Source organism: Halichoeres trimaculatus, unplaced genomic scaffold (genome assembly GCF_033239565.1).
Source record: "Halichoeres trimaculatus isolate MK-OKI-2021-1 unplaced genomic scaffold, fHalTri1.1 fHalTri1_scaffold_5, whole genome shotgun sequence".
In the NCBI taxonomy this organism is placed as follows: Eukaryota; Metazoa; Chordata; class Actinopteri; order Labriformes; family Labridae; genus Halichoeres; species Halichoeres trimaculatus.
This window is the reverse complement of record NW_027437183.1, coordinates 6,876,874-6,901,956: the sequence shown is the minus strand read 5'-3', so window position 1 is coordinate 6,901,956 and position 25,083 is coordinate 6,876,874. Positions and strand designations below refer to the sequence as shown.

At 39.7% G+C, this 25,083-nt stretch overlaps 1 protein-coding gene across 2 annotated transcripts in view; it reads left to right on the top strand.

Moving 5' to 3' along the window:
• The window catches only part of susd2 (sushi domain containing 2), a 26,573-nt gene extending 1,490 nt beyond the window's left edge, over positions 1-25,083 (top strand). Inside the window, exons 3-14 of one of the 2 annotated variants that reach the window (XM_074670728.1) lie at positions 456-604; positions 1,210-1,570; positions 1,805-2,006; positions 2,124-2,209; positions 2,295-2,563; positions 4,251-4,394; positions 5,003-5,155; positions 6,687-6,938; positions 7,494-7,772; positions 7,994-8,170; positions 19,346-19,442; positions 24,135-25,083. In XM_074670728.1, coding sequence (XP_074526829.1) covers positions 456-604; positions 1,210-1,570; positions 1,805-2,006; positions 2,124-2,209; positions 2,295-2,563; positions 4,251-4,394; positions 5,003-5,155; positions 6,687-6,938; positions 7,494-7,772; positions 7,994-8,170; positions 19,346-19,442; positions 24,135-24,186 — 2,221 coding nt within the window. In that variant the 3' untranslated portion in view covers positions 24,187-25,083. The remainder of the gene's footprint in view (positions 1-455; positions 605-1,209; positions 1,571-1,804; positions 2,007-2,123; positions 2,210-2,294; positions 2,564-4,250; positions 4,395-5,002; positions 5,156-6,686; positions 6,939-7,493; positions 7,773-7,993; positions 8,171-19,345; positions 19,443-24,134) is intronic. The other variant, XM_074670729.1, reaches the window with a different exon arrangement.

Below are 25,083 nucleotides of genomic sequence, written 5' to 3'. Positions count from 1 at the left end.
CCAAATCCTGCTGTGACTTAAAGCTCTATGCACTTAGATGATTATTAATATTGCAGGGATACTAAGCTAAAAAATGTGGAGTTCATTTTATTTAATTTCTCGACAAAGAAGTGTATTTTACATTGATCTGGTTCCATGAATTGCAATTTTCTGAATTACTTTAGGTGTCTGTAAAACAAAAAAATAATACACAACGAAAAATACATTCAAAGTGTAATCAGATTTATTCTAAAAGTGAAGCAGCTGGGTAATGTTAGTGTGGTGTGTCAGTGTAAGTGTAAGATTCAGCAGAATTGGTTTTCTAATTGTCCTTAAATTAATTATTGCCTTGATGTTGTTAAATGATTCAATAACTTATGAATTAAAGTTAAAATGAAAAAAAAATAATGCTCTTTATAATACAAAAGTAGCAATAGCTGGCCAAAATAAGCAAAAAGAAGTTTGTTTTTCTGCAGGTTTAAAGGTGAGATTGACGGAGAGGGCTTTATTGATGCTGAAGGCCGTGCCTACTGTGTCTCTCCTTTGTTGTTTGAGACGGGTTGGATTCCATTCACTGTCTCAACTGATGGAGTACATTTTGACAGGTCTGGGGAGTACTTGTCAGGTATGTTGTTCATGTATAATCTTTTGAACTCGTTATCATTAATCCAGAGTTTAGTTACAGCTGCCGGAGTACATTTTTAAAACAAATAAATACCTAAAGGAAAAGAGATGTTATCACCAAGAAAAGCTCAATTTACCAAACACATGTTGCAATAGGCCTTGCAGCTGACAAGTTACCTCTGTATTCAAGTCATTATTTTGCAAAGTCATCTCTCTGTTCCTATGTTTTTGTATTCGTCTTCATGTTGGTGCATAACCTGACATACTTTTGCTTTGGGTTAGGAGTTCAAGACATAAAGAAGTGGACTTTGACTTCTTCTAAAACTAAAGCCAGTTTAAAAGGCTGTCTGAAGCCTGTATTCCTGTCTCTGGCCAGCAGAGGGCGACCCTTTAAAGTCTAACAGAAAACTGCCCATTAAGTGATGATAAAATGCTCATGCTTTGGTGTGAATACAGTCAGTTCTGGCTTAAAGGAACAATCTTGAAACAAAGCAGATGCCACTGTTGCTGGTTCATGCTTTAAATGCACATATTTCTGGTAATACCAGAACTTTATTTCCCTTTAACTTGATTTTTTTAACTGTTTTTAATTTTTCCTTTCAATAGTCCACCCCAGTAAAGCAGACCCTGCTGACAAAGTCACCCTTGTGAATTCAACACAGTGGCAGAACTATGGCACCCCAGGCGCAGCCGGACGGCTCAGGTTGACTTGGAACAGCTCTTTAGTTGCAGCAGAGAAGGTGAACATAGAGCTGTGGGGTTACAGGGAGTCCAGCAGGAGCGCAGAGGCAGGAGTGGATGACGGATCCCCGTCTCTGCAGGCCGAGCTGAGGTATCTGTACTCTCTGGGCAGAAACCAGCCCAACACTGGTGCCTTCAGCTTCATCCCTGAGCCTTCACTGGACTACTCTGAGTGGGAGCTGGGGAATATCCGCATCACCGATGGTTCAAAGTCATATGGTGAGAGGTATGTATCTCAGGAAACAAACATTTAAGCAGCTTTTGGTTCTATATTAAAATGGGATTTTGACTTTTTTCGCCTACTAGTACATTAAGCTGACTTAATAAAAGACCAATGAAGACTGGTGAAGCTGATTTAGCACTTTTTTGAAATAGAAACAATATGAATCCTGTCAATCTAAACTTTTGACACTGGTTTTATTTTCATATTAGTGCCAGCATTATTATTGTTTTAATGCAGAGATGTGCCGTGTCTCTGGAGTGGAGGTCACGTCTTAGCCTGGCACCTGGAGCAGGTTTTCAGAGATGACTCTGCAGCCTGGGCCAGGAGCAAGTGTCTGCAATGGGACAAGGTGGAGGAGAATCTGCCCAACTTCCTGGATGAGCTCATCGACTGCCCTTGCACTCTGGCTCAGGCCCGAGCAGATGTGGGCAGATTCCATGTGAGTGTCTTACAAATAATCTGAAATAACATATCTGTGAGATTGGAAGTAGGTTATGCTAAGACTTCTTCAGGATGTAAATGTATCAGTGTGTCCTCTTTGCATTTTGTTTTTCAGACTGACTACAGCTGTGATATTGAGAGAGGCAGTGTGTGCACTTATCACCCAGGGTGCGTCCACTGTGTCAGAGCAATTCGAGCCAGGTAGGAATGATAAAAGGACACATCAGTTTCTACCAGAGTCAATATGGCAGCATTTCCCCTTGTTAATTATTTCCCATGATTCCAGTCCTTCACATGGCTCAGGGCAGCAGTGTTGCTATGACAGCACAGGCGCACTGGTCCTGACAGGAGACTCAATCGGTGGCAGCACCCCAGACAGGGCACACGATTGGGGTTCTCCTCCTTACAGGGAGCCACCCCGGGTTCCAGGGTACTCTCACTGGCTTTATGATGTCATGAGTTTCTACTACTGCTGCCTGTGGTCTGACCACTGCCACATCTACTTCAAACATCGACCTTCCAGTGGATGTCACAGCTACCAGCCTCCGAGAGCCGGTAAGATCACGTGCTGCATGTGGAAGAACACGTCTGTGATGCATCCACCAGTAAGCTATGTTTCAAATTATTATGCAGGTCAGATTTTTGTGAATATTTTAGAAATGATGTTAACTGTCATTTTCATTTTTTTAAAGAAGTCATGCAGAGAGTATATTTCTTCACATGTGTACGTAAAATGCTCTTTTAGACAAATTTCTTTCTTCTCTACATTTTTAGATTCCCCCTAACTTGACAATTTGACTCAGTTTCTCTTTTCTCAGATCACTTTTCTGGCCTGGTGGTCAAAGTCAAATAGAACTTGCATAATAATGTAGATAACTTAACAGCTTATATACTCATGGTCTCTGATAAAGAGTTTTAGAAAGCTTTGTAGATTTTGTAAAAGCACAGGGCCTTAAATACATCATTCTAAAACACTTTCTGAACAGCTGCCTTCCAGATATTTAAGAAAAGATAAGTTGTATAATAATTTGGGACTCAGTGTCGTGCAAACACATCTCGCTGAACTAGGGTGAGTTCTTGGATCAAAGTGTCTTAAAATGAGCTAAATTAGTTAGTTTCTCATTAAGAGGCTGGCATCTGTTGTAGCTTGTACAAAAAGAGACAATGAAAAATAAGAGCTGGTGTCAAAATTATGCTTTAAGCTTGTTAAACAACATGTTTGGTGTTTGTTTAAATGTGTGGTGTATATTTCTATTGGTGTCTTAGCATTTTATTAGACATTGAGCTACGTGAGTTTGCTGATGAAATAAGTTATTTGTTGTGAAATATCATCACAGAGTATCTTTAATTAAAATATTTAATTTTTAAAGTTGATGATATGGTATTTGTTGTACTGAGCAAGTCAGTGTGCTGTAGAAATCATTTTTTTCTTTTTACCTTTGGGACATTTGGCTTAAAATCACTATCGCATTAATTTTTCCACAGTGCAGTACACTGCTAAAATCATGTTCATAGGATTTTTTGCGCAGTATCAGATTTTTAAAGATGAACATTAGGTACACCAATTGACATTTATCAGTTACACCCCTTTCACCTAATTAGAAATGATGCTCAACTCATACAGCCCTGCTCAAAAATTGCTGAAATATCCTCCAAACAGACAAAAAAAAGTTTAATTAATTTAAATTTAATTATTTCAGATTAACTTTTAGGCAAACAAAGCAATCACTGGTGTCATAAAAACAGATGTGAACCTTCCTCCTGATCTAAACATCAACGTAAATCCCAAAGAGCTTTATACTAGTGGCAGTAAGCTCCACAACAGATATTTATTTAATTTAGACTACTTTTAAAAGAGAATATTGTGTTTTTGAAATAACAAACAGAGTTAGCATTTATCTGTGTCTGTTAATCTTTATATGAACCCCTGTGTGGCTGCACACTCACACACACTCTCTACCTTGCAAATGGACATTGAGGGAGCAGGGAATACCAGATCAGTTTCAGGAGGAGTAAATGAATCACAGACTGCATCTGAGAGTGAAGCTGTGGAGTTATATTAGATCAAGCACATCACTAGCTGATCCTCAGAGACTATAAACACAACAATCCACATTCTGATATTACAAAAAGCCCTTTTTAAATGAATGAGGTATCAGCAGTGTTCTGTAAAAAAATGTGTATGTGCTCAAATCTCATTTGATGTAAACACATCAGTGCTTTGTTTCTTGGCACCTCGCAGGTGTCATCTTTGGGGATCCACACTTCATTACGTTCGACGGCCTCAGCTACACTTTCAACGGGAAAGGAGAGTTCTACCTTGTGTCTTCATCACACAGAGAGCTGAGTGTTCAGGGTCGAACAGAACAGGTGAAACTTAAGAACGGTGAGTCCACGTTTGACGTGAACGCCCTCTCTTTCACCCCTGAGCTTCTGCTGTGTGTTTCCGTTTCAGCTCACAGCCGGACTTCTTCACAGAGACAGATTTCATGGTTTGATTATTTTATTTTAATCAGCCTCAGGATTGATGATCTGTGTTCGGTCTTCCTTTGCTCTCACTCTTCTTTTCAGTTTGGTTTAAGGCTCTCTCTTATCTTTTCTCACAGTCCTGGTCTTGGCGCTGTGAAATGACAGCCTGTTTCCGTAGTTCCCTTTTGTTTTCACTCTGTATCTCCTGGGGTCAGATGTAGTGAAGAGGAACAGATGTTCGCTTTATTGTTTAGAATTTCCTCCGAGTCGTTGCACATCATCCATGGTTTAAGTGACTGTAGATGGCCAGATGTCATTAATATCCTCCTCAGTAGAGCAGTGGGATTAAAATCTGGATTAATTTGATAAACCAGAGGTGGAAACTGTGATCCAACCACATAAATTCAAAGTAATAACTTCCATGTAACAGCTGGTAATTCAGCAGGTTAAACAGCATAACCACCTGCTAACCATACAGTAACCCTTGCATAGTATAACACTCTTATGTTTACATTGACCACACAGGCACCTTAGCTAAAGCCACACGGCTTTCATCAGTGGCTATGAAGGAGAAAGCGTCTGATGTCATTGAGGTGCGTCAAGTGGAGAGCAAACTTCAGGTGCTCAGGAACCAAAAAGTTCTTCACTTCACGGAGCACAGATGGATGGACCTGCATGGTGAGATTATTGAACTCTCCTAAAACCTTTAGAGAGAAGACTTTAGCTTCTGTTCATTGACACCACTGACTGTAAGGTGAGGTAAAACTAGAGATGGGCGAGTACTGGTGCCATTTTTTTAAGGTATCGATACATGTGAAGGCTGCCGATACCATCAGCGGATACTCAAGGCAAAAAAATCTTACGTCTAGCAAGTCTGCCTCGCCAGTTGTTGCCAGTAGTTGCTGCTACTTGCTGCAGTTTAACCTCTTGTTAACCTCTGTTGCAAATTTACGACATACCCTGTCAGGTCTTGATGCAGCTGAAATGATCTTTGTATCTCAGTATTACCTTTTGATTCATATTCTACACCATTGGCAATTGCTCTAAGACTGCAAGGAAAGCTCAGCTTCCCCTAAAATGTCCCCAAAAAAGTGGTGATATGTACTGCTGTGTGTACATTTCATTGACAAAATATGCGCAAGAATTCCTTCATCTTTTGTTCAGAATCAGCTACCTATCACAGGTGACTGGCTCCACCTCCTTCTCATTCATTCCTGCACCGTCTCAGCGCTTTAACACAGTCGGACACTGAGCATCTTCTGACTTCAGCGGGGTAGCGTAGAGTGGGTTGTTCCACTGTGGAAACTGGACGGTCATTGGATAAACGCTGGGCTTTGTCCCGCCCATCAGACACTCGGCGTCTCTGGGGGTCTATGAGGCAGTGGGCTGGCCTGGACGCTGGGCTTCTGCATGATGATTGGATGATCTGTCTGAGGCCGAATCCCTTTTTGATTGATTGAATAAATAAACAAATTTATGATGTAGGTCGGAAAAAAATGAACTTCCCCTCCGCCACTGTTCTACACGTACCAAAGATTGTATTAGATCCACTATGTCACAATATATTGTTCAAGGGATGAACTTCTCATGTCTATATATATATATATAATTTAACTTAGTTATTGTGTGTACTATACTCAAATTTGCCGTCTCCACTTAATTTAACATGTGTAAGAATGCAAAAACAAATAAACACAACCTTTTTTTTATATAATTGTTACTTAATAGACAGATATTCAGGCAGTAAGGGGTTAACGCCAAGGCAAATGTGTGGCAGGTTTCTGTTTAGGCAACAGGAATTTTTTGCACTTCAGTCTATTATAAAAAATACTGAAACTCTGACAGTCCTGAGTTTTATTTTGCAATTTTATTAATTTATTTCAAAAAAATCATTAACTCAGAGTTGTTTCTGTTTCACTTTGGACTTAATGTCAGAGTGACTGTGCTGTCTTTCATCAAAGTGATGTGTCACTATGAATTTAAATTTTTATTTATCATAAGTACAAGTGGTATCTGTACTGGGTATTATATATATGAGTACTCAAGAGGAAGTACTTGTACTGGTATCGGTCTAAAAAAAAAGTGGTAAAACTGTTGATTCCCATCTGCATCATATAACTTAGCACTAAGCATACATTACCCCTGACTTAATAAAGCCAACAAGCTGCTGAAGAATTTAAAATGCAAATGCAACATCTGTCCTTTCCAGGAGTGTTTGTGTTCGCTCCCTGCCTCCAGAACGTGACAGTGATCTTCCTCTCCGGTGCTGCTGTGGACGTTCGTGTGCACGAAGGAACCATGGCAGCAACAGTCCTCCTCCCATCAGAGTTCACCAACCAAACCCGGGGCCTCCTGGGTCTGATGAACTCAGACCAATCAGATGACCTGTCCACCCAGGATGGGGAGGTCATCCCCAATGCTGACATCACACCAGAGGACATCTTTACCTTCGGAGCAGGCTGTAAGTGTGAGAGGACAACAAAGCAGCCTCTTCCCTCTCTGAAGCAGCAGCAACATTTGAAACTCTCCGTCTATGCTGCATGTGAAGTGAGACGATAGCTGATGGGGATTTTGTGATTTGCTCGTAATGTCCTTATAAATTACATCCACGTTTGAGCCCCTTTCAGCTTAAATTTAGCAAAAATCTAAAGTGTGCAGAGGAAGAAAATAAGCCACATGTTTAGAGTTAGCACAGCCGTGACAGATTACAGAAGGATATCAGGGGCTGTGACCATCCTGAGCAAGTAAAACCACATTTCTGGAACAGAGTTAGGGGCCAGACTGTGTAGATATAAGCTAATAATATTTAAGACATACTTACAGCACATACAGTGTCCAAATGTAGAGTTTATATCCTGAACACTGGTGGGCTTATGCTATCTTTTTCTTTTAATGTGTGTTGTTGAAAACCAGTTCATCACATTAGGTCAGTAAAGGCTGTATCTTTTGAGGCTATGCACACATCTTTGGAGAAAAATTCACCTTTCAACTGTGTTTCTGATGTTGTCATTCACAGGGAACATCTCAAAGCAGTCCTCTCCTTTCACCTATGACTCAAAGTACCTTCTGGATGTCTACTATGTCCCGCCAAGCTTTGATCCTGCTTTTGTTCCTACCTTCTCTCCTCCTGAGCGACCTGATGACCCTCTGGTGGCAGAAATGTTGATGGTGTGCTCTGGAGAAGGAGCAGACTTCTGTAAATATGACACTCTGACCACTCGGAGCCTTGAAATGGGGAATGCCACACTGAGGGTCTACCGGAGCTACCAGGCTCTAATGGAAGCTGTGGAGCAAGGTATGATGGGAAACAAATCCCTGCCATTTTTACTCATCTCCTAAAACCATAGACAGAAACAGAACGTTTGTGTGTTTATTCCTGTTTTGGCTAAGATTATTGATGTTTTTTTGGTGATCACAAGCTTATACTGTAAAAACTTAGACTGCCTTCAAAATAAAAGCATCAAAGTGGTGCGTAAGAGCCAGCTGTAAATTCAAACATCCTGCATGTCTTCTTAGTATCCTCTTGCGGCTGGCTCCCTGCACCAAGGAATGGGCAGAAAAACGGAACGAGTTACCTGGAGGGGGACACACTTAGTTTCACCTGTGGCAAAGGTTACGTACTGTACGGATCGGTGGCGCGTACCTGTCTGCATGATGGAACCTGGACAGGAGAGCAGCCATACTGTGTCACAGGTGAGCTCGAAAAATGAAAAACTAACAAATCATAGATTGTAAAAAAAAATAAAAAAAGGACATCGTCTTGCTCAGCTTGAAGTGAGGTTGCCACAAAAACTGCTCCCCCTGGTGGCTGGCTGCAATATTGGTCAAAAAGTCCATCTCCCCAGTTATTCCAGATAGGCTGTGGTCAAACTTTAATAAATTAATACACCTTTTAGAAATGTTTCTTACATCCAATTGTTGTGGTGATTTGAAGATATTATTGGGATGCCTTGTACTCAGGTCCCTCATAGCCTCTACTGCGCAGACTGTGGCTGCACAAGGGCTGCCAATGGAGGCGCCTGTGACTGAGGTATTTTGGCTTCAAAACCATATGATGGTAAATGGTGAAGCCACGCTGTTCACTCTATGTACAGTCAAACAGCTGGTTGTGGTGAAAATACGTCAAAATCTGAGTGAATTAGCAAAAACCTGCCAGCATCACCCAGATGTTGAACTGATGTCTTGTGTGAAATTTACGTCATTCTTCAAATTGAATTGTTTTCATAACACCTAAATTCAATAAGCCTCCAGCTTTGCTGCTGTGTATGTTACTTAAAACTTTTAAATAAAAGATAAAAAATATTATTATTCTTTCTGTATCTTCTCAGAGTTAATGAAGGCAAAGCATCCAAAGCCGTACAGCTCCCATGAGTTTCTGTGAATAATCTTCCGTACCATTTGCAGAGAACTTTGTTTTCTTTCTTCCTTTAACTCCCTTGTAAAACATGTTGGCTCAGTACACCAGAAAGAGCTCAACATAAATAGTGTTACTTACTAACCCATCACTGGGTAACTCCTCACATGTTTTGTATTCAGTGTGATTGGCAGCGTCCTCCATGAAAACTGAAAGGGATTATGGGAGCGCTCTTCGTCTCATCTGGTCTCTTTGAAAGAAAAGATTCAATCGACTCAGCGCTCGGCTCCTCATGCAGACCATTAGCTAGAAAGCTATAAACTTCTGATCCTGGATTGGCTGGGATTTCTGTTTGTAAATCAGAAGCACCTGGGTCTTTCTAATGGTTTCATTCATCATCCCAAATGTGAGCTCTCAGGTTGTTGTTGCAATCATCAGCTGTCTCCATTAGGTGGCAGTATGACCCACTGAATCCATTCTTCACAGTATTCATAATAAAGATTTATTCTGGATTTTAGAGACCTTTAAAAAAAACTGAACAGAGATCAGTTATTATTCATACACACTACAGCTACTGCAAGAGAAGAGATTAGATTCTGTTTAACCTGTAACAGTGAGTTTATCTCAAATCCTTTACAGGCAGTCCTGACAATAACAGTCATCAGCACAAAAAAGTGCTCTGCTTTTATAAATCCAAGAATATAGTATTGATAAGAAAAACAACTTTATTTGTATAATTTTTTTTTTGTTTTACAAAGGGATATGACAGACAATGCATAGCAAAGATTCAGGAAGACAATAAAATAAATGTACAACAGAGCCGTAGATTAGCATCATGGCGTGATTAGACAGGTGGATTTTCAACATGAAAACAAATGAAAGTTAGAGAGGAAACACATCAGGCAAAAAAAGAAAGAATCAAAAAGATATAGAACAATGAGAGAGGGAGAAAAAAAATCAGATGGTGGATAAACAAATAAAAATGTTAATAAATAAGACCAATCATAAGAAAGGAGGTAGACAGCAAAAGATAAGAAAATAAAGAAAGAGAAAAATGTCGATAAATCGATTAAAATGGAATTCATTACATTTAATTAGAATGAAATTAAAGATATAAAATTAAAATAAAAGAGAGTCTATAAAATTTAGTTTTAAGGAGAGATTTTAAAGATGCCACAGTCTCTGATAGCCTTATCTTGTCTGGAAGTTTGTTCCCATGACGATTAGGGACGCTGGTGGAATCACCTTTTGATCAGACCTGCTGATTTCACAGTGAATTGAAGAGCATTCAGAGAAGTAGGGAATAAAGGTTTGAACATTGTATTTTTATGTCACCCATAGGAACAGAAAAATACATTATATGACACATTATGATTCAACACCACATGATTGGCTTGATACAATACAACAAAATGAGATATGATGCAATACAAAAGGATACTAACTAGGCCGTACCACAGTGAGATAAGAAAGGATACAATATGAGGTGTTAGGGTATAGTTCAGCAAGATATGATCTAACAAGATGTGGTAAAAAATGATGTGGTATAGAACAGTGGTGCCCAAATGCCGGTGACCCCCAAAATAGCAATGCAGGTGAGATGCTCACAGACAAAAACAGATACTGAGTGTGATGTCTATAAAACCAGACTACCTATCTGCACATATTGCTGTTTCCTTTAATGATATACCTCCACTGATACCTTCCTTATCCTGGTCTTGTCACTTCAGGGGTCATTAACGAAGAAATGTGGAGAAAAGATCAAACTTTTTCCATGTGCATGCTTGTATATCAAATTTTAAACCCTACATTTGTTTATATTTCCACAATAATGGATGAAATATACAATCGTTAACAGTTTTAGATTTTGAAAGACATTTTGCAGCCCCTGCTTTGGGAACCACTGTGCTGGGATATATAATATAACATAATATAATGTAATGTAATATAATATAATATAATATAATATATTATAATATAATATAATATAATATAATGTAATATAATATAATATAATATAATATAATATAATATAATATATAATATAATATAATATATAATATAATATAATATAATATAATATATTATAATATAATATAATATAATATAATGTAATATAATATAATATATTATAATATAATATAATATAATATAATGTAATATAATATAATATAATATAATATAATATAATATAATATAATATAATATAATATATAATATAATATAATATATAATATAATATAATATAATATAATATAATATAATATAATACAGTATAATATAATATAATATAATATATTGTAGTATAATATAATGTAGTATGATATGATATGATATGATATGATATGATATGATATGACATAATACGATACGATACAATCCAATAGCAAACACTATATTGTCCCATAAGGGAATTTTGCCAAAGACTTGGATGCTTTAGCATTTAGCTAGCTCCATGATATTCACAAACAAATATATGTTGATAATGTTGTTGTTTACAGAGAAACACATACCAATAAAATCCAAAAAAACATGAAGTGTTCATTACTCGAGGTTTTTTATTCAATTTACGATCATTTGACGAGTTAAGGACTTTTAAAGTATGATCTAGGTTTTCTTTATTTTTTTTCCTCAGGGTAAGTTTTTTCTTGGTGATTGCTTTTCAGGCAGCTGCACTCAATATTCACAGTAATTATTTTTGAATATTCGCAGTGTTCTAACTACCTGAATAGCTGGTAGATTGTCCCTTTAGTTTCTAGGAATTGTAAGAGTGTGGCTTCGAGGGAAGCACTTCCCTTCTAATCTAACTCCATGTTCACGGCTTCACCCCCATCCTCCATCTTTTTCTCGTTAGAGCAGCAAACAACACTTCCTCTTGATAGTAATCAGGGATGAATAGACTTCATATGTCAGATTCAGTAACGACCCACTGGGTCACAGCTGGGCACAATACGTCCTGATTCCTTCTTCAGGCAAATGTTTGGGTTTCCTGACTTTTTTATGCAGTGCAGAGCTGTTTGGAAATGTTTCTTATTAAGCTGAGTTTCTAATCAGGACTGCTGATCTATTTTTAATTGAAACACTTATCTTACCTTATGCATAGACTCTTACCCCTCCCTCAGGGTTTGTTTGACATCTGAGCATGTTACACATGAGTCCTGCAAAGATTCAGGAGAAATGTTTCTGCAGCTAACTCTACTAAAATCTTTGGTTTGCACATTTCGCAACAGAGTTTGTTGTAAAATTCCTACTTTTAGCTGTTTTTTTTTCCACTGTCACATGCACATCACGTTTACACATGTGCATAATGATAAACACAAGCCCACAGAGCTGATGCACTACCTATGCATGGATGGCATTTTCAGCCATGGAGCAACGACCACGCTTGCTCCACACTCTCGTTAGACAAATCAGGGCTAACAACCGTCAACATGACCTGAGGAGCTCAATGGCAGGTGTCACATGAGCTGTTACCTACGCCATTCAAATGTGTCCTCTAGCCATGTAAACAACACTAAATACAGAGCTGGCAGGAGACATCCCCTCCTCCTCCTCTTTTCCTCCTCCCTTATATGAATCACCACAGCATGATGTGGAGGCTTGACACAACAATCAGAGCACTGTAGCCATTGTTAAGATGAAAACGGCGTGCCGCCCCGCAACAAATGCCGCCGCATCCAGTTTGACTTCTTCTGAGTCACTTTAATGAGCTGCTTTTGAACTGGCGCCTGTCAGCAGAGGTGACACTAAGTCCCTCCAGTCAAAAGTGAATCTCTGTATGAATATGTTCCATCAATGAAAGCCCCACCTATTTGACATGGATTATAACCTGCTGCCTTACTTGTCAATGTGTGTTTTATCCTCCTTAGACAGGGGTGTGGTGAGTTCGGATGATCGATGTTTGGCTGGAATGATGGGATACAAAGTCCTTGAAGTGTGTTTGATCCGAGCACAAACATGGCCATCAGAGAGTGAGAACTGTGAGGTTATGGAGTTCACTAGCTTGGCTGCTCTTTGTCCCACCTCCCTGAAAACTATTAGCCCCGGTTAAGAATCAGATGCATATGATTAACAGGATCACAACATTCCTTGATGGGAGTTTTGTGTTAAAAGAGTTCCTTGGTGGTTGAAAGAAAAGAGACAGCTCCTGTTTACACAGAAAAAGGTGTGCAAGACAAAGCCTCACTCAGATTTCTACTGTTCTGTATTCTCTAAGATGCCCCATGAGGCCGAGCAGTGTAGAGTAATTTAGTTTGCATAGAAGAGGGAGCTGTTGGTATGCCAACAACTCAGTTTGGCAATTTCTGTTGCTGTTTTGGGGATGTTTAATCCTTACTCCCTGTCAGGTTAACAAAAAATTCTGTTTCTCCATTAGTCATTAGTCATGAGTTTTATCTTTTAATGAGGAAGCTCATCTGAACTTAAAGACACTGTAAGACCTTTGTAAGTGAAGTTGAAATAGTCTTAATTTTAGATATTTTCCTCTTTATAATCCATGCTGTAAAATGAGATTATCTATGCCAAAATTCGTTATTTCTAAATCCTATTTCTCAGTTGCAGTTGTCAGGTCAGATTTTCCTAGAACACAAATCCAATCAGACCAAAAATCTATGACTAAACTACATCTGTTCAAACTTGAGAGTCTGTCAATCACCAGGATTTACTAACATTGTAGACACATCTCAATGCACCGTGCTGTGAGGAACACTAAACAGATAGTCTGCCCGCCTTCTGGGCCCAGATGCACATTCAGTCATTAAAAAAACAGGGCCATTAGTCCTAACGTTCTGTTATGGAACGGCCCGTTTGGCTGCAGCGTATAGATTACGTCATAATGTAGGGGAACCTCATAGAAAACCACATCAAACAAATTTGAAATGAACATGTTTACCACTCATAAACAGCTATAAACCTGGCTAGCGGTCACGGTGTAACTGAGAGAAGATCACAAAAACATTTTTCAGTGGAAGAAATGGAGTTTTTATTACAAGAATACAGTGAGTCAATCAGGTAAACAAAGAGAAAGAGAAAGTTTGGCAATCTTGAACAGAGTAAATGAATGAGGTGTTCCCGAGCGCACAGTAGAAAATCTAAAAAAAAAAAAAAGCAATATGATTTGATTGTTGTCACGTTTCAAACAATAGCACTACGTAGCTACAAACAAATGCATTAGCTTGTCGCTTTGCATCCTGGGAAAAGTTGTCTTGAACAATGAAAAGTATTTTGTCCAAAACAAGCCTCGACAAGAGTCATGTCCTTATGACAGTAGATGATGGTGCTTATGTGAAACAGAGTCACAGGTGTTTTGGAAATCAACATCACAATCAATCAATCAATCAATCAATCAATCAATCAATCAATCAATCAATCAATCAATCAATCAATCAATCAATCTTTATTTGTATAGAGCCAAATCATAACAAGCATTATCTCAAGACACTTTACAAAAACATTTACAGGTCTAGACCCGTAAATGTTAATACAATTTTATTAACAAAAACCCAACATCAAGACAAGATAAGGAGTCTTATCTTATCTTTATCTCATCTTAATCCACCATGAGTACAGAACTTCGCAGCATTTAGCAAGTTACAATGGCAAGGAAAAACTTCCCTCTAAAGGGCAGAAACCTCGGACAGAACCATCACAACACTGGATTGAAGTGATTTTACTGCTTTGTCTGGTCCTTTTCTATATCGGTGTTAAACATTTTTAGATAGACTTTCTACACAAAAAGCACAGCGGGTTACCTGTGGTCACAGATCAGCATATGTGACTCAGTCAGCTGTCTGAACAACCAGGCAACACCAGAATCAGAGTGATTTGAGTTAAACCCCAGTTAACACCTTTGTCATGCCATCTCTCATTGTAGATTACCGTAGTAAAGATATTATTGTTTATTTTTCATTTTAACCACAACTCCCAGTCTGAGTTTTTGCATTTTATTTGGATGAAGTAATCATCAGAATACAGGTTTGATCTGCTGGGTGTTGGAGGAAGTAATTTCAGAATAAGACCTTTAAGACACCCTAAGACGACTCACCAGTCAGAACTGAAAAAGTTGAGGAAAAAATAGAAGAGTTTTCATCGTGGCATCAGTCAGAGTCCTCTTCTCCATCTTCTGAGGCTGAATGCAGTCAATGTTGAGTCCAAGTCGCACTGAATGAAGGATTAAGGAATGATTGAAGTAATAGTTTCTTTATCTATCACTCTATCTATTCCAGGACAGGCAGAGAACTATCAAAGATATGTACCAACATCATCTCTTCATGAGGACAAGATGTTTTGTTTGAAGTTTGAGAGCTTATTTGTAACTGAATGTCCATTGGATGCAGATGTTTTCTTTGTGCCACAAACACTCGCTGCTCTTTCTGGGCCCTGCTGGTTTTATGAGTGAGATTTATTTTTATTCTTAAGAGGCGTGCCTTTCAGTCAAACTCTCTTTAGCTGGACATTTTTACCTTTCAGTAAGCAAAAGCTTTTTATTTTTGAAAACACTGACATGAAGTGAAAACAGACATGATAAAAGACTGAAATACACACCTGGCATGAGGGTTCCCAGACCACAACAAACCCCCATCTGTTGCCTCTGCTGTGAGTTCACTTTGTATTCATGAAGACCTCCAGGAGGGGTTGAATCTCTGACTGTCTTCTTGAGTGGAAAAAAAAAGATGTAGTTCTTTTCTACATAGCGTTGTAGTTTTAAAGTGTGTTTGAAAAACCGCACGTTGGTTGAGTTTGTACATGAAACGCTGGATGTCTGGAGTTTGCCATCCGACACGTGGTTGGAATTCCAAGAATACTTGCACCCATCACATTAAGTCAGTCAGTTGGGGAGATTCACATATCAGATGACAACAGTAGCTCAGTGCAGAAACACACACGCTGTTACCAAGGAGGAAAGAACGAGCAGAATTATTTTAAGATGATATCAGCATTGCCAAAAAGACTCATCTCTATCTTACGAAACGCTGAAGTGATAAGAGCGCGTCTCTGGTGTGTGGACGTGTTGAGGTTACGAAAACAGTCTTGGATTCCTGATTGATATCACCTGTTTGCAATTTCTCCAGGAGACACACTCTGGGACTGAACAATGGGGGGCTCAGGTATTTCAAAAGTTTGAGACTTTAGAGGGTTGCTTTAAGTGTTTTCGACCACAAACTCTGTTTCTTAGTCAAACAATTTGTGATCTCGAAGGGTTTTGTAAGTCTTTAAGTACATTACTTCAGCCTCACAGTGACAAAAAGAGTTTGTTTTCAGTTTGTTGTTCAATCTGACAACACACTGGTCACTTTATTAGGTACACCTTACTAGTACCAGGCTGGACCCCCTTTGCCTTCAGAATTGCCTTAATCCTTTGTGGCATAGATTCAACAAGGTACTGGAAACATTCTTTAGAGAGTTTGGTCCATATTGACATGATAGCATCACACAGTTGCTGCAGATTTGTCAGCTGAACATCCATGATGAGAATCTCCCGTTCCACCACATCCCAAAGGTGCTCTATCGGATTGAGATCTGGGGACTGTGGAGGCCATTTGAGTACAGGGAACTCATTGTCATGTTGAAGAAAGCAGTCTGAGATGATTCCAGCTTTATGACATGGAGCGTTATCCTGCTGGAAGTAGCCATCAGAAGATGGGTACACTGTGCTCATAAAGGGATGGACATGGTCAGCAACAATACCCAGGTAGGCTGTGGACTTTAAACCATGCTCAGTTGGTACTAAGGGGCCCAAAGTGAGCCAAGAAAATATCCCCCACACCATTACACCACCAGCAGCAGCCTCAATCGTTGATACAAGGCAGGATGGATCCATGCTTTCATGCTGTTGACGCAAAATTCTGACCCTACCATCCGAATGTGGAGCAGAAATCCAGACCCATCAGACCAGGCAACGTTTTTCCAATCTTCTATTGTCCAGTTTTGGTGTTGCTGTGTGAATTGTAGCCTCAGTTTCCTGTTCTTAGCTGACAGGAGGGTCACCCGGTGTGGTCTTCTGCTGCTGTAGCCCATCTGCCTCAAGGTTGGACGTGTTGTGCGTTCAGAGATGCTCTTCTGCAGACCTCGGTTGTAACCAGTGGTTATTTGAGTTACTGTTGCCTTTCTATCAGGTCCAACCAGTCTGTCCATTCTCCTCTGACCTCTGGCATCAACAAGGCATTTTGTCCCACAGAACTGCCGCTCACTAATTTTTTTTTTGGGGACCATTCTCTGTAAACCCTAGAGATGGTTGTTGGGTAAAATCTCAGTAGATCAGCAGTTTCTGAAATACTCAGACCAACAACCATGCCACGTTCAAAGTCCCTTAAATCACCTTTCTTCCCCATTCTGATGTTCGGTTTGAACAGCAGCAGATCATCTTGACCATGTCTACATGCCTAAATGCACTGCGTTGCTGCCATGTGATTGGCTGATTAGAAATTTCCGTTAACAAGCAGTTGGACAGGTGTGCCTAATAAAGTAGCCAGTGAGTGTAAATATAACACAGATCTCATCCTGCTGTCTCTCCCTAGCAGGATGGTTTTTAATGTCAGGATTATTCTGTAATTTATCAGTTTTTCAGGAAAAGACTGCATCATTTCTTGCAACAAATTATCTAGTCGTTCATTATTGCTGTGATTTCCTCGAGCTGAGACAGACAGGCTGATGTGTGTGGTATATTGGACTACAGGCCTTTAGATTGTCATGATTTTAGGGTGAAATTCTAAAAATAGCATTGGCTAGGGTAATGTGTGGTGTGGAATCATAGAGCAATCTGCTATCAATTGTTTACCAACGTTATGAGACATAAACCAGAAGACTCAAGGGTTGTAGTATCCGCCAGTTCATTGCAGTTTCACAGTTATTTGTGTTTATTTTGAAGTTAGTGTATGAGAAAAACAATTTTGGAGAAATATTTTTTTCAGTGGACAGTGAAGAGATGCTAGTTAGAGTTAGAGTTAGGGTTAGGGTCAGGTGTTTACTCGCTGTGCTTGGAGCTCCTTTAGCTTCATCTTTGCTTCAGGCTGGTTGTGAATGAGGTGATTCCTCATGTGCATTGTACTCCATGGGTGTTTCATTTTCTGTTTTTTCTTTTTTTTTCTATCACCTTTACCCCTGGGGGGGTTGCAAAATGCCTTCCAAAATAAGAAAAAAACTATTTACAGTGGCATGTTTCATCTATTATTGTACAGATATAAACATAAATAGAGGTTTAAATTGAAAAGAGTCTGTTGTGATTTCCATTATTTTTGTCCTTTCATTTTTTTAATTCCGCTTTTATTTCCTTAGCCAGTATGCCTCTCTTGTTGAAATCCTGTGAAATTTTGGAAATTTATTTGTATAAATTAGGTTACATTGCTCCCACAAGGTTTTTCTTTTTTTCTTTTTTTTTTGGTCGAGCGGGTTTGGTGAAGATATGATAAAGCTTTAAGGTTCTGCAAGAGGCCAAAATTGCAAACAAACCAAAAGAAAACAGGAAAAGGTAAATGCTGAAGCTTGTCGACTGCCAGTTTTCAACATGCTCCCAGTACAATTATACTCAGGGCAGCTTGTCGCTCTGGCGCTGAAGCCTTCAGCATCCGGCAGCTTGATGCCAGTGCTGCTGAATCCAAGGCCTGGACACGTTTAGTGGAACTGATTAGTTTAGAAACTTCAGGGAGTATTTGTACACGTTGTGTGTATCTCCCTGTGATTCTGTGTATGTGTGTGTTAGATGTTCCAAAGCTGATGGATTTTAAAGGACCAGCACCTACAGTGTGCACCTGACATATGTAAACATAACCTGTTATACGTCTAAGAGTGACCGCACTGTGTTTGTTTTGCTGGATTCCCTTGGAAAGAGAAATTAACCTGTTGGCTCAGTACACCGTATGAAAGACGTCAAATTGATTTAAAAAAAAAAAAAAAGAGAAGAAAAAAAGTTAACTGAATTTGCCAAGGCCTGAGGGAAGTTTTAGAGGCTCTCATTTGATCACAAAAGTATCTAATCAAGTTCAAACAATGTCAAAAGAGAGCCCTGAGAAAATCTATCAAATGAAGACTTTGTCATTTGCAAAGACTTGTAATACTTATTACGATGTTATGACTAAACACTCTTTGTAATTTTGTCATTCCTAGAGACGCTGTTTAAAAAATTCAGACAAACAGATTTTGGTTTAAAAAAGTTAAACTAAAGGTACATCTCACTTGATTGGCTTGTTTTTTTGCTCTTTAATCCTTTTTGTTAACAGACTGAGCATGCTTTGTTACTTTCAGCCACACCCTACAACTCACTCCAGATGCTGCACCCAACCTTACCTTTGAGTGTGGATCCATCCTCCACTGTCAGATACTGATCTGCTCCTCTGGGTGCTTTGATTGATCGATCTTTCCTGTTTTTAGTTTTTCCCTTTTTTTACGTTTATTATCAATGACTCTATGTTGGAACTCCTGTTGATCAGATATGAGGCCGTCTGGATGATAAAGAGGTTGTTTGAAAGGAGACTTGACTAATAGCAGGGTCTGACTCTGAGCTGGTGTTACCTTCACAGATGATCACGTGGGGTTTGTTCTTGGCGCCGTTGGTTCCCTCTCTGCCCTGGTCACCATGGGAGTAATGGTCAAACTGCACAGCAGGAGACAGGACAGGTGGGTGGATTATTTCTGTTTGAGTTTAAAGAATGCTTAAAGTTATGACAATGTACCTCCATCCATCCATCCATACTTTATCCTTCCATTCTGCAATCAGTTCATTTATCAGTCAGTTCATTAATTCATCCAACAATTCACCCGTCAAACAATCCATTCATTTATCAATCCATCCACTCATTAATCAACGAATTATCCACCCATCATCCATCATCCATATATTTATCCTTCATCATATCATCAATCCAACCATCTATCCGTCCAAAATTAAATTCAACATCTACCCATTCATCCATCCATTCATTAATCCATCCATTCATTGACCAATGTACCCAACCGCTCTACAAAGAATTCATCCATCCATCCATCCATCCATCCATCCATCCATCCATCCATCCATCCATCCATCCATCCATCCATCCATCCATGCATCATCAATCTACCCATCCATCCATTTATCACATTCATTTATGTAATCATCTATCCATCCATCCATCCATCCATCCATCCATCCATCCATCCATCCATCCATCCATCCATCCATCCATCCATCATCCATCATCAATCTACCCATCCATCCATTTATCACATTCATTTATGTAATCATCATCATCCATCCATCCATCCATCCATCCATCCATCCATCCATCCATCCATCCATCCATCCATCCATCCATCCATCCATCCATCCATCCATCCATGCATCATCAATCTACCCATCCATCCATTTATCACATTCATTTATGTAATCATCTATCCATCCATCCATCCATCCATCCATCCATCCATCCATCCATCCATCCATCCATCCATCCATCCATCCATCCATCCATCATCCATCATCAATCTACCCATCCATCCATTTATCACATTCATTTATGTAATCATCATCATCCATCCATCCATCCATCCATCCATCCATCCATCCATCCATCCATCCATCCATCCATCCATCCATCCATCTATCCATCCATCCATCCATCCATCCATCCCCCTCAAAAAAACAAACCCTCTATAATCCATTATCCATCCTTCACCCACTCATCTGACCATTCATTTTTGCAACATTACTTCACCCAGCCTTGAATAATTCTGTTGATCATCCATCCATCCACTTCTGGGTGTTTCCGGTATGTACTTGAGCCTCAGTTAGATGTGAAAGGTTTGGTGCCTTTTTTTTCTGTAGCTCCAATGGGGGGGTGTTTTTTTTCCTCTACTCAACACAGAAGCTATTATTTCACCACTCACTGTAAAAACAGCATTTCACTTCCTCCACAGGCCTCTTTCTGGCTTTGTATTCTGAGTTCCTGGTAAGAAAGAACTTTGATGTAGGTATCTGTCATAGGTATCCAGTAATAAGTGCCCATATATCATTTATTCTGTCTTTGAATGGATGGATGAGGTGTCAGAGAAGAAGGCACTTATCCTGTGAAAACCAGCAAATAGCCAGAGGTCATCTCCCCCTCCCACTTCCTCCCAACAGTCAAAACCTTTTTCCTGCGCCAACAAAGGCAGAGACACACAAAGCAGTGAAACCCACCTGCCTGTTTGAAATCTCCTGCATGTCCCAGCCTTCCAGCTTTTACGCATAAATTGTCTTTTTGATCTGATCAAACCAAATAAAACTTTCACCCTGTGGGATCCTCCTTATGACTTCAGTCCAGGGAAACCAGAGGCTAACTCCTCACTAGCTCCTGGGCGTACACTCGCAAATTAAAGGCCTGTTTTATGGACTCTGAGACTTCATCTGGGCTTTCCCCCCGCTATAATCCCAGCAAGGGGGAAAAAAGGTTCATGTCAGGAGTCGAGATCCTCCTCCACCTCCCAGCAGCACTTGGGGCTTGTGGGTGATGAAACTACTATGTTTAAAGATGTGAGGGCAAGAAGGGAGCACACCTGCCCTCTCTGGAGGCCTTGATCACAGGAGGCCAGGTGTAAAAAGAGACGGAGAGTGGCAAGAGGTCTGCAGATGTCAGGGAGGTGATGTCACACACACAACATGCTGGTACACACACACACAGCCTGGAAACGTAGAGTGCATACAGTAGCAAAGAGAAACTAATGCACACCTTTATAGTTAGTGGTTCACAAACACACACACAAACATACACACACACCTACCAACAAGTGCAGACACACTGATTTTAACAGCAGGATAGAAGTAGCAGGGGTCGTACTGTATTTCACATCGTGTTTGCGTGTCTGGAGGAAAGAAGCAGCTATACTACACACCTCAGAATGTGTGTGTACGTGTGTGTTTGTGTAGGACTGGTAAACATCCAAGGCCTCCAATGCCTCAGCGCCCCACGTCTGAGACTCAGACTTGCTCGGGTACTTTCCACATCTAGGGTTACTCAGCAGGTTTCAACAGGTCCGCTGGCAGCTCACCACAGGAGCAAGAAACTCATTACACCTCAAGACGTGTGTGTGTTAGTGTGTGTGTGTGTGTGTGTGTGTACCATCATCTCCACTCTTCTGCTGTATGACACATCAAAAAGGTAGAGGGGGGGACTTTGTCTGAACCTGGCTGGGGGTTTAAAATAGATTGAAGAGGAGAGGAGGAATCGAGATGAAACAAATGTAAAGACACTCTTGTATCCTAACACTGCTGCTGGAAAATGCTGCAACACTTCACAAAAACAAACCAGAATTAGAAAAAAAGATCACGACTGTTAAAATTAAGGTTTGTGCTTATGATAATTGTTCCCTCATTACTAGATTCGTTATCTTAATCTCTGCACTAATCCTAGTCAGACGAACTCAAATTTCATATTTTTAGGTTACACGTCAAGATTTCATTTCCATACACACTCTTTGTTTACAGCCTGACTGTTAGCTGAATTTACAAGCAGACATTTGTTTAAAAGTATTAAATGATGGTCAACTGTTATCAAGAGATCACTGATTGGTCTAGGATTGTATTACAGCGAGATTGTATCTTGCCATCTTTCTTTTTCTACACAGTTTTTGTGTGACCCATTGTTGATTTTAACTACAATGATGATTCATTTCAGCGCCATAATTAATATGATATGAAATGAAAGCTGGGGGCTGAATAAAAACAGACCTCCACATGCCCGAACTGCATTTTTAACAGTTTACTTAAAATTCCAACAATGGCTGAGGAATGTTAAAACTCTGACTGCAAGTTTAACAAACTACAAAACTTTTTTGTTCTTTTTCTACAGCATTTTCTCATCTTTTTAATATCTTTGTATCTGGGGCCTGTAATTACCTCCACCAAGGAGGTTATATATTTGGGAGCGTTAGTCTGTATGTCTGTTTGTTTGTCTGTGAATAACATAACTCAAAAAGTAACAAACGGATCTTGATGAAATTTTCAGGTAATGTTCAAAATGGGATACGGAAGAAGTGATTAAATTTTGGAGGTGATCTGGATCACTGTCTGGATCCGGGACTTTTTTAAAGGATTCTTTATCATTGTGAGATAGGGCTGTTTTCACCATATGTGTATATAACTCCACCATAAATGGTCGGATTGCTTTGCAAAACAATACAAAACAAGGTCACCATAATTTCTGACAGATGTAAAACTACGATCCAGATCCTGGCAATATTCTGGATACTAAGATCCAGAATATGAAATATGTCATCATCATTTTCAACACTGTCAGGTAAAAAATTATTGTATAAACCTGCAACTAACACCAAATTGTAGCAGACAGTCTGCTGAAAGGGAGTATAACATTAAAGTAGGACCAAAGTGTTGGTGACAATCACAATATGCTTGGCGGAGGTCTGCGCTCTTCAAGTGCTATTCTAGTGTCTTTTTTGGACTGATACATGGAACCATGCAGAAATGTTGCATTGTTTACACAAGATATCAGCTTTTAGCAGCCTGTAGCATGGGATGCTAATTGGTGCTAGGCCTGATTTTTACGTAACCGCTTGAATTTTTTTGCAGGTCCTAATGGTCGAAGAGTTACAGTCATGGAAGCACTTGTAACATGAGCTTGCATTAATCATTGATTGGGAAGTTGTTGCATGTGCATTTCTGTACACTTGAGCTTTCATTTTCTTCTTTAAGGAGCTGCTTTGCATGTTCTTGCGACCCTAAATGATTGAGGGGGTATGGTAATTTAAAGAGCACTTGCCAAATGGGAGCACGGGATTCTGAAAAATTTTCAAGAGTTTTCGCATCAACCTGCAATCTGTCAGACTTAAACTTTTTCTGACAACATAAGACATCCTGTGAGCCGTGCTGCAGTGCTATGGTTTAAAATGAGAGACAACTAAACAAAAGCTTGAAACATGTAATGAAATTATCTTGCTTTGTTTTTTCGAAACACGTAATCTCCCTTTAAACCCTGGGTGATGGCTTGCTCTTCTGCATTCATGTCCCCTGTTCTCTCAGAGTGTCTAATGAGTGAATGAGTTTAATAAGGCACCATTAATAAGAGCAATAAAGTGCTCTTATTAAGAACCAAGCTGAGAATAATCCCTGACCTGAAGCAAGGTCACCAGACAACATTTCTGTAACCAGTTTGATGAGGGAAATGTTTCCTATTACTTCACTCGTGCTCCCATCATGCAGCAGTACGTACTGTCTGAGAGGCTGAATATATACTGTCTCAAAATGAAGATGTTTTTTATTTTTATTATTTGGTCTCTATTGTTAATTCTTGAATCAAAAGTTTCCATCCTGGCTTTTTTTTTTTGTTTGTGTTTCAGGGAGAAAAAGCAGAAACTGGATCAGACGACAGCCCGAGAGCAAACCTGTTAAACCTTCTCAGATCACACCGACTTCACACCATAATCTCCAGCTATGTTAAACACCACAAAAATAAAGATAGAGTACAGGATTTGAAGACATGTTGCTCACAGAGCTGACAGTCTTCTTTTGACCCGATCAGGAAAACCTGAGGCACTAGCTGAGCTTCCAGCGTGCCGCTCGGCCTCGTGTTTTTCCTCCTGTTTAGTTTGGAGAAGCTCCAGGCCGTGGTAAATGGCGCATGGGTTGCAGATTGAGGGCATTGAAGTAGAAGCTGAAATGCCATGACTGTTTTTGTATTCTTGTTTTGCATGACTGACGGTCCTATCTGTGCTCGAGACAGAACTGCATAAATACTACATAGAGATATCATCATTACGATCAGCACTGCATTCTCCTGCTCGGTCTAAAATGAGAGCAGATGTGCTCATGTCGGACGGGAAGTGAACCTGATCATTTTTTGGTTGAAAGACTTTGAACTCATACTCAGGCTTTGTGTGGGCTCACAGCTTTCAGTCAAACGAAGGGTTTTGTTGAGAGACTGAGCGAGAAAATACACAAATGCTACACAAAGGTCACCTCTTTGCACTTTGTCAACACTCACCTTCTTTGCACTGCTACGTTTCTGTAAATGAGACACAAACTGATTGAGAAATGTTTTAATTAAAGATCAATGAAGGAATCGATTAGTCACACACCCTCTCCTCCTTACAGCAGATGTCTCATAAAGCCACATGCCCTGTCAGACCGACCATCATCTCATATTACTTCTCCTCTTTGAACCTAACTCTTGTCTTCTTTCCCAAAACAAAGTCCCCGGGGGAGAAGAGGAAACACAGTGACAGGATCCTGTGTGGCTGATCCCTGGGAGTGATAGGAGGGGGTCCAGCTGTGGAAGAAGAAGGCTTC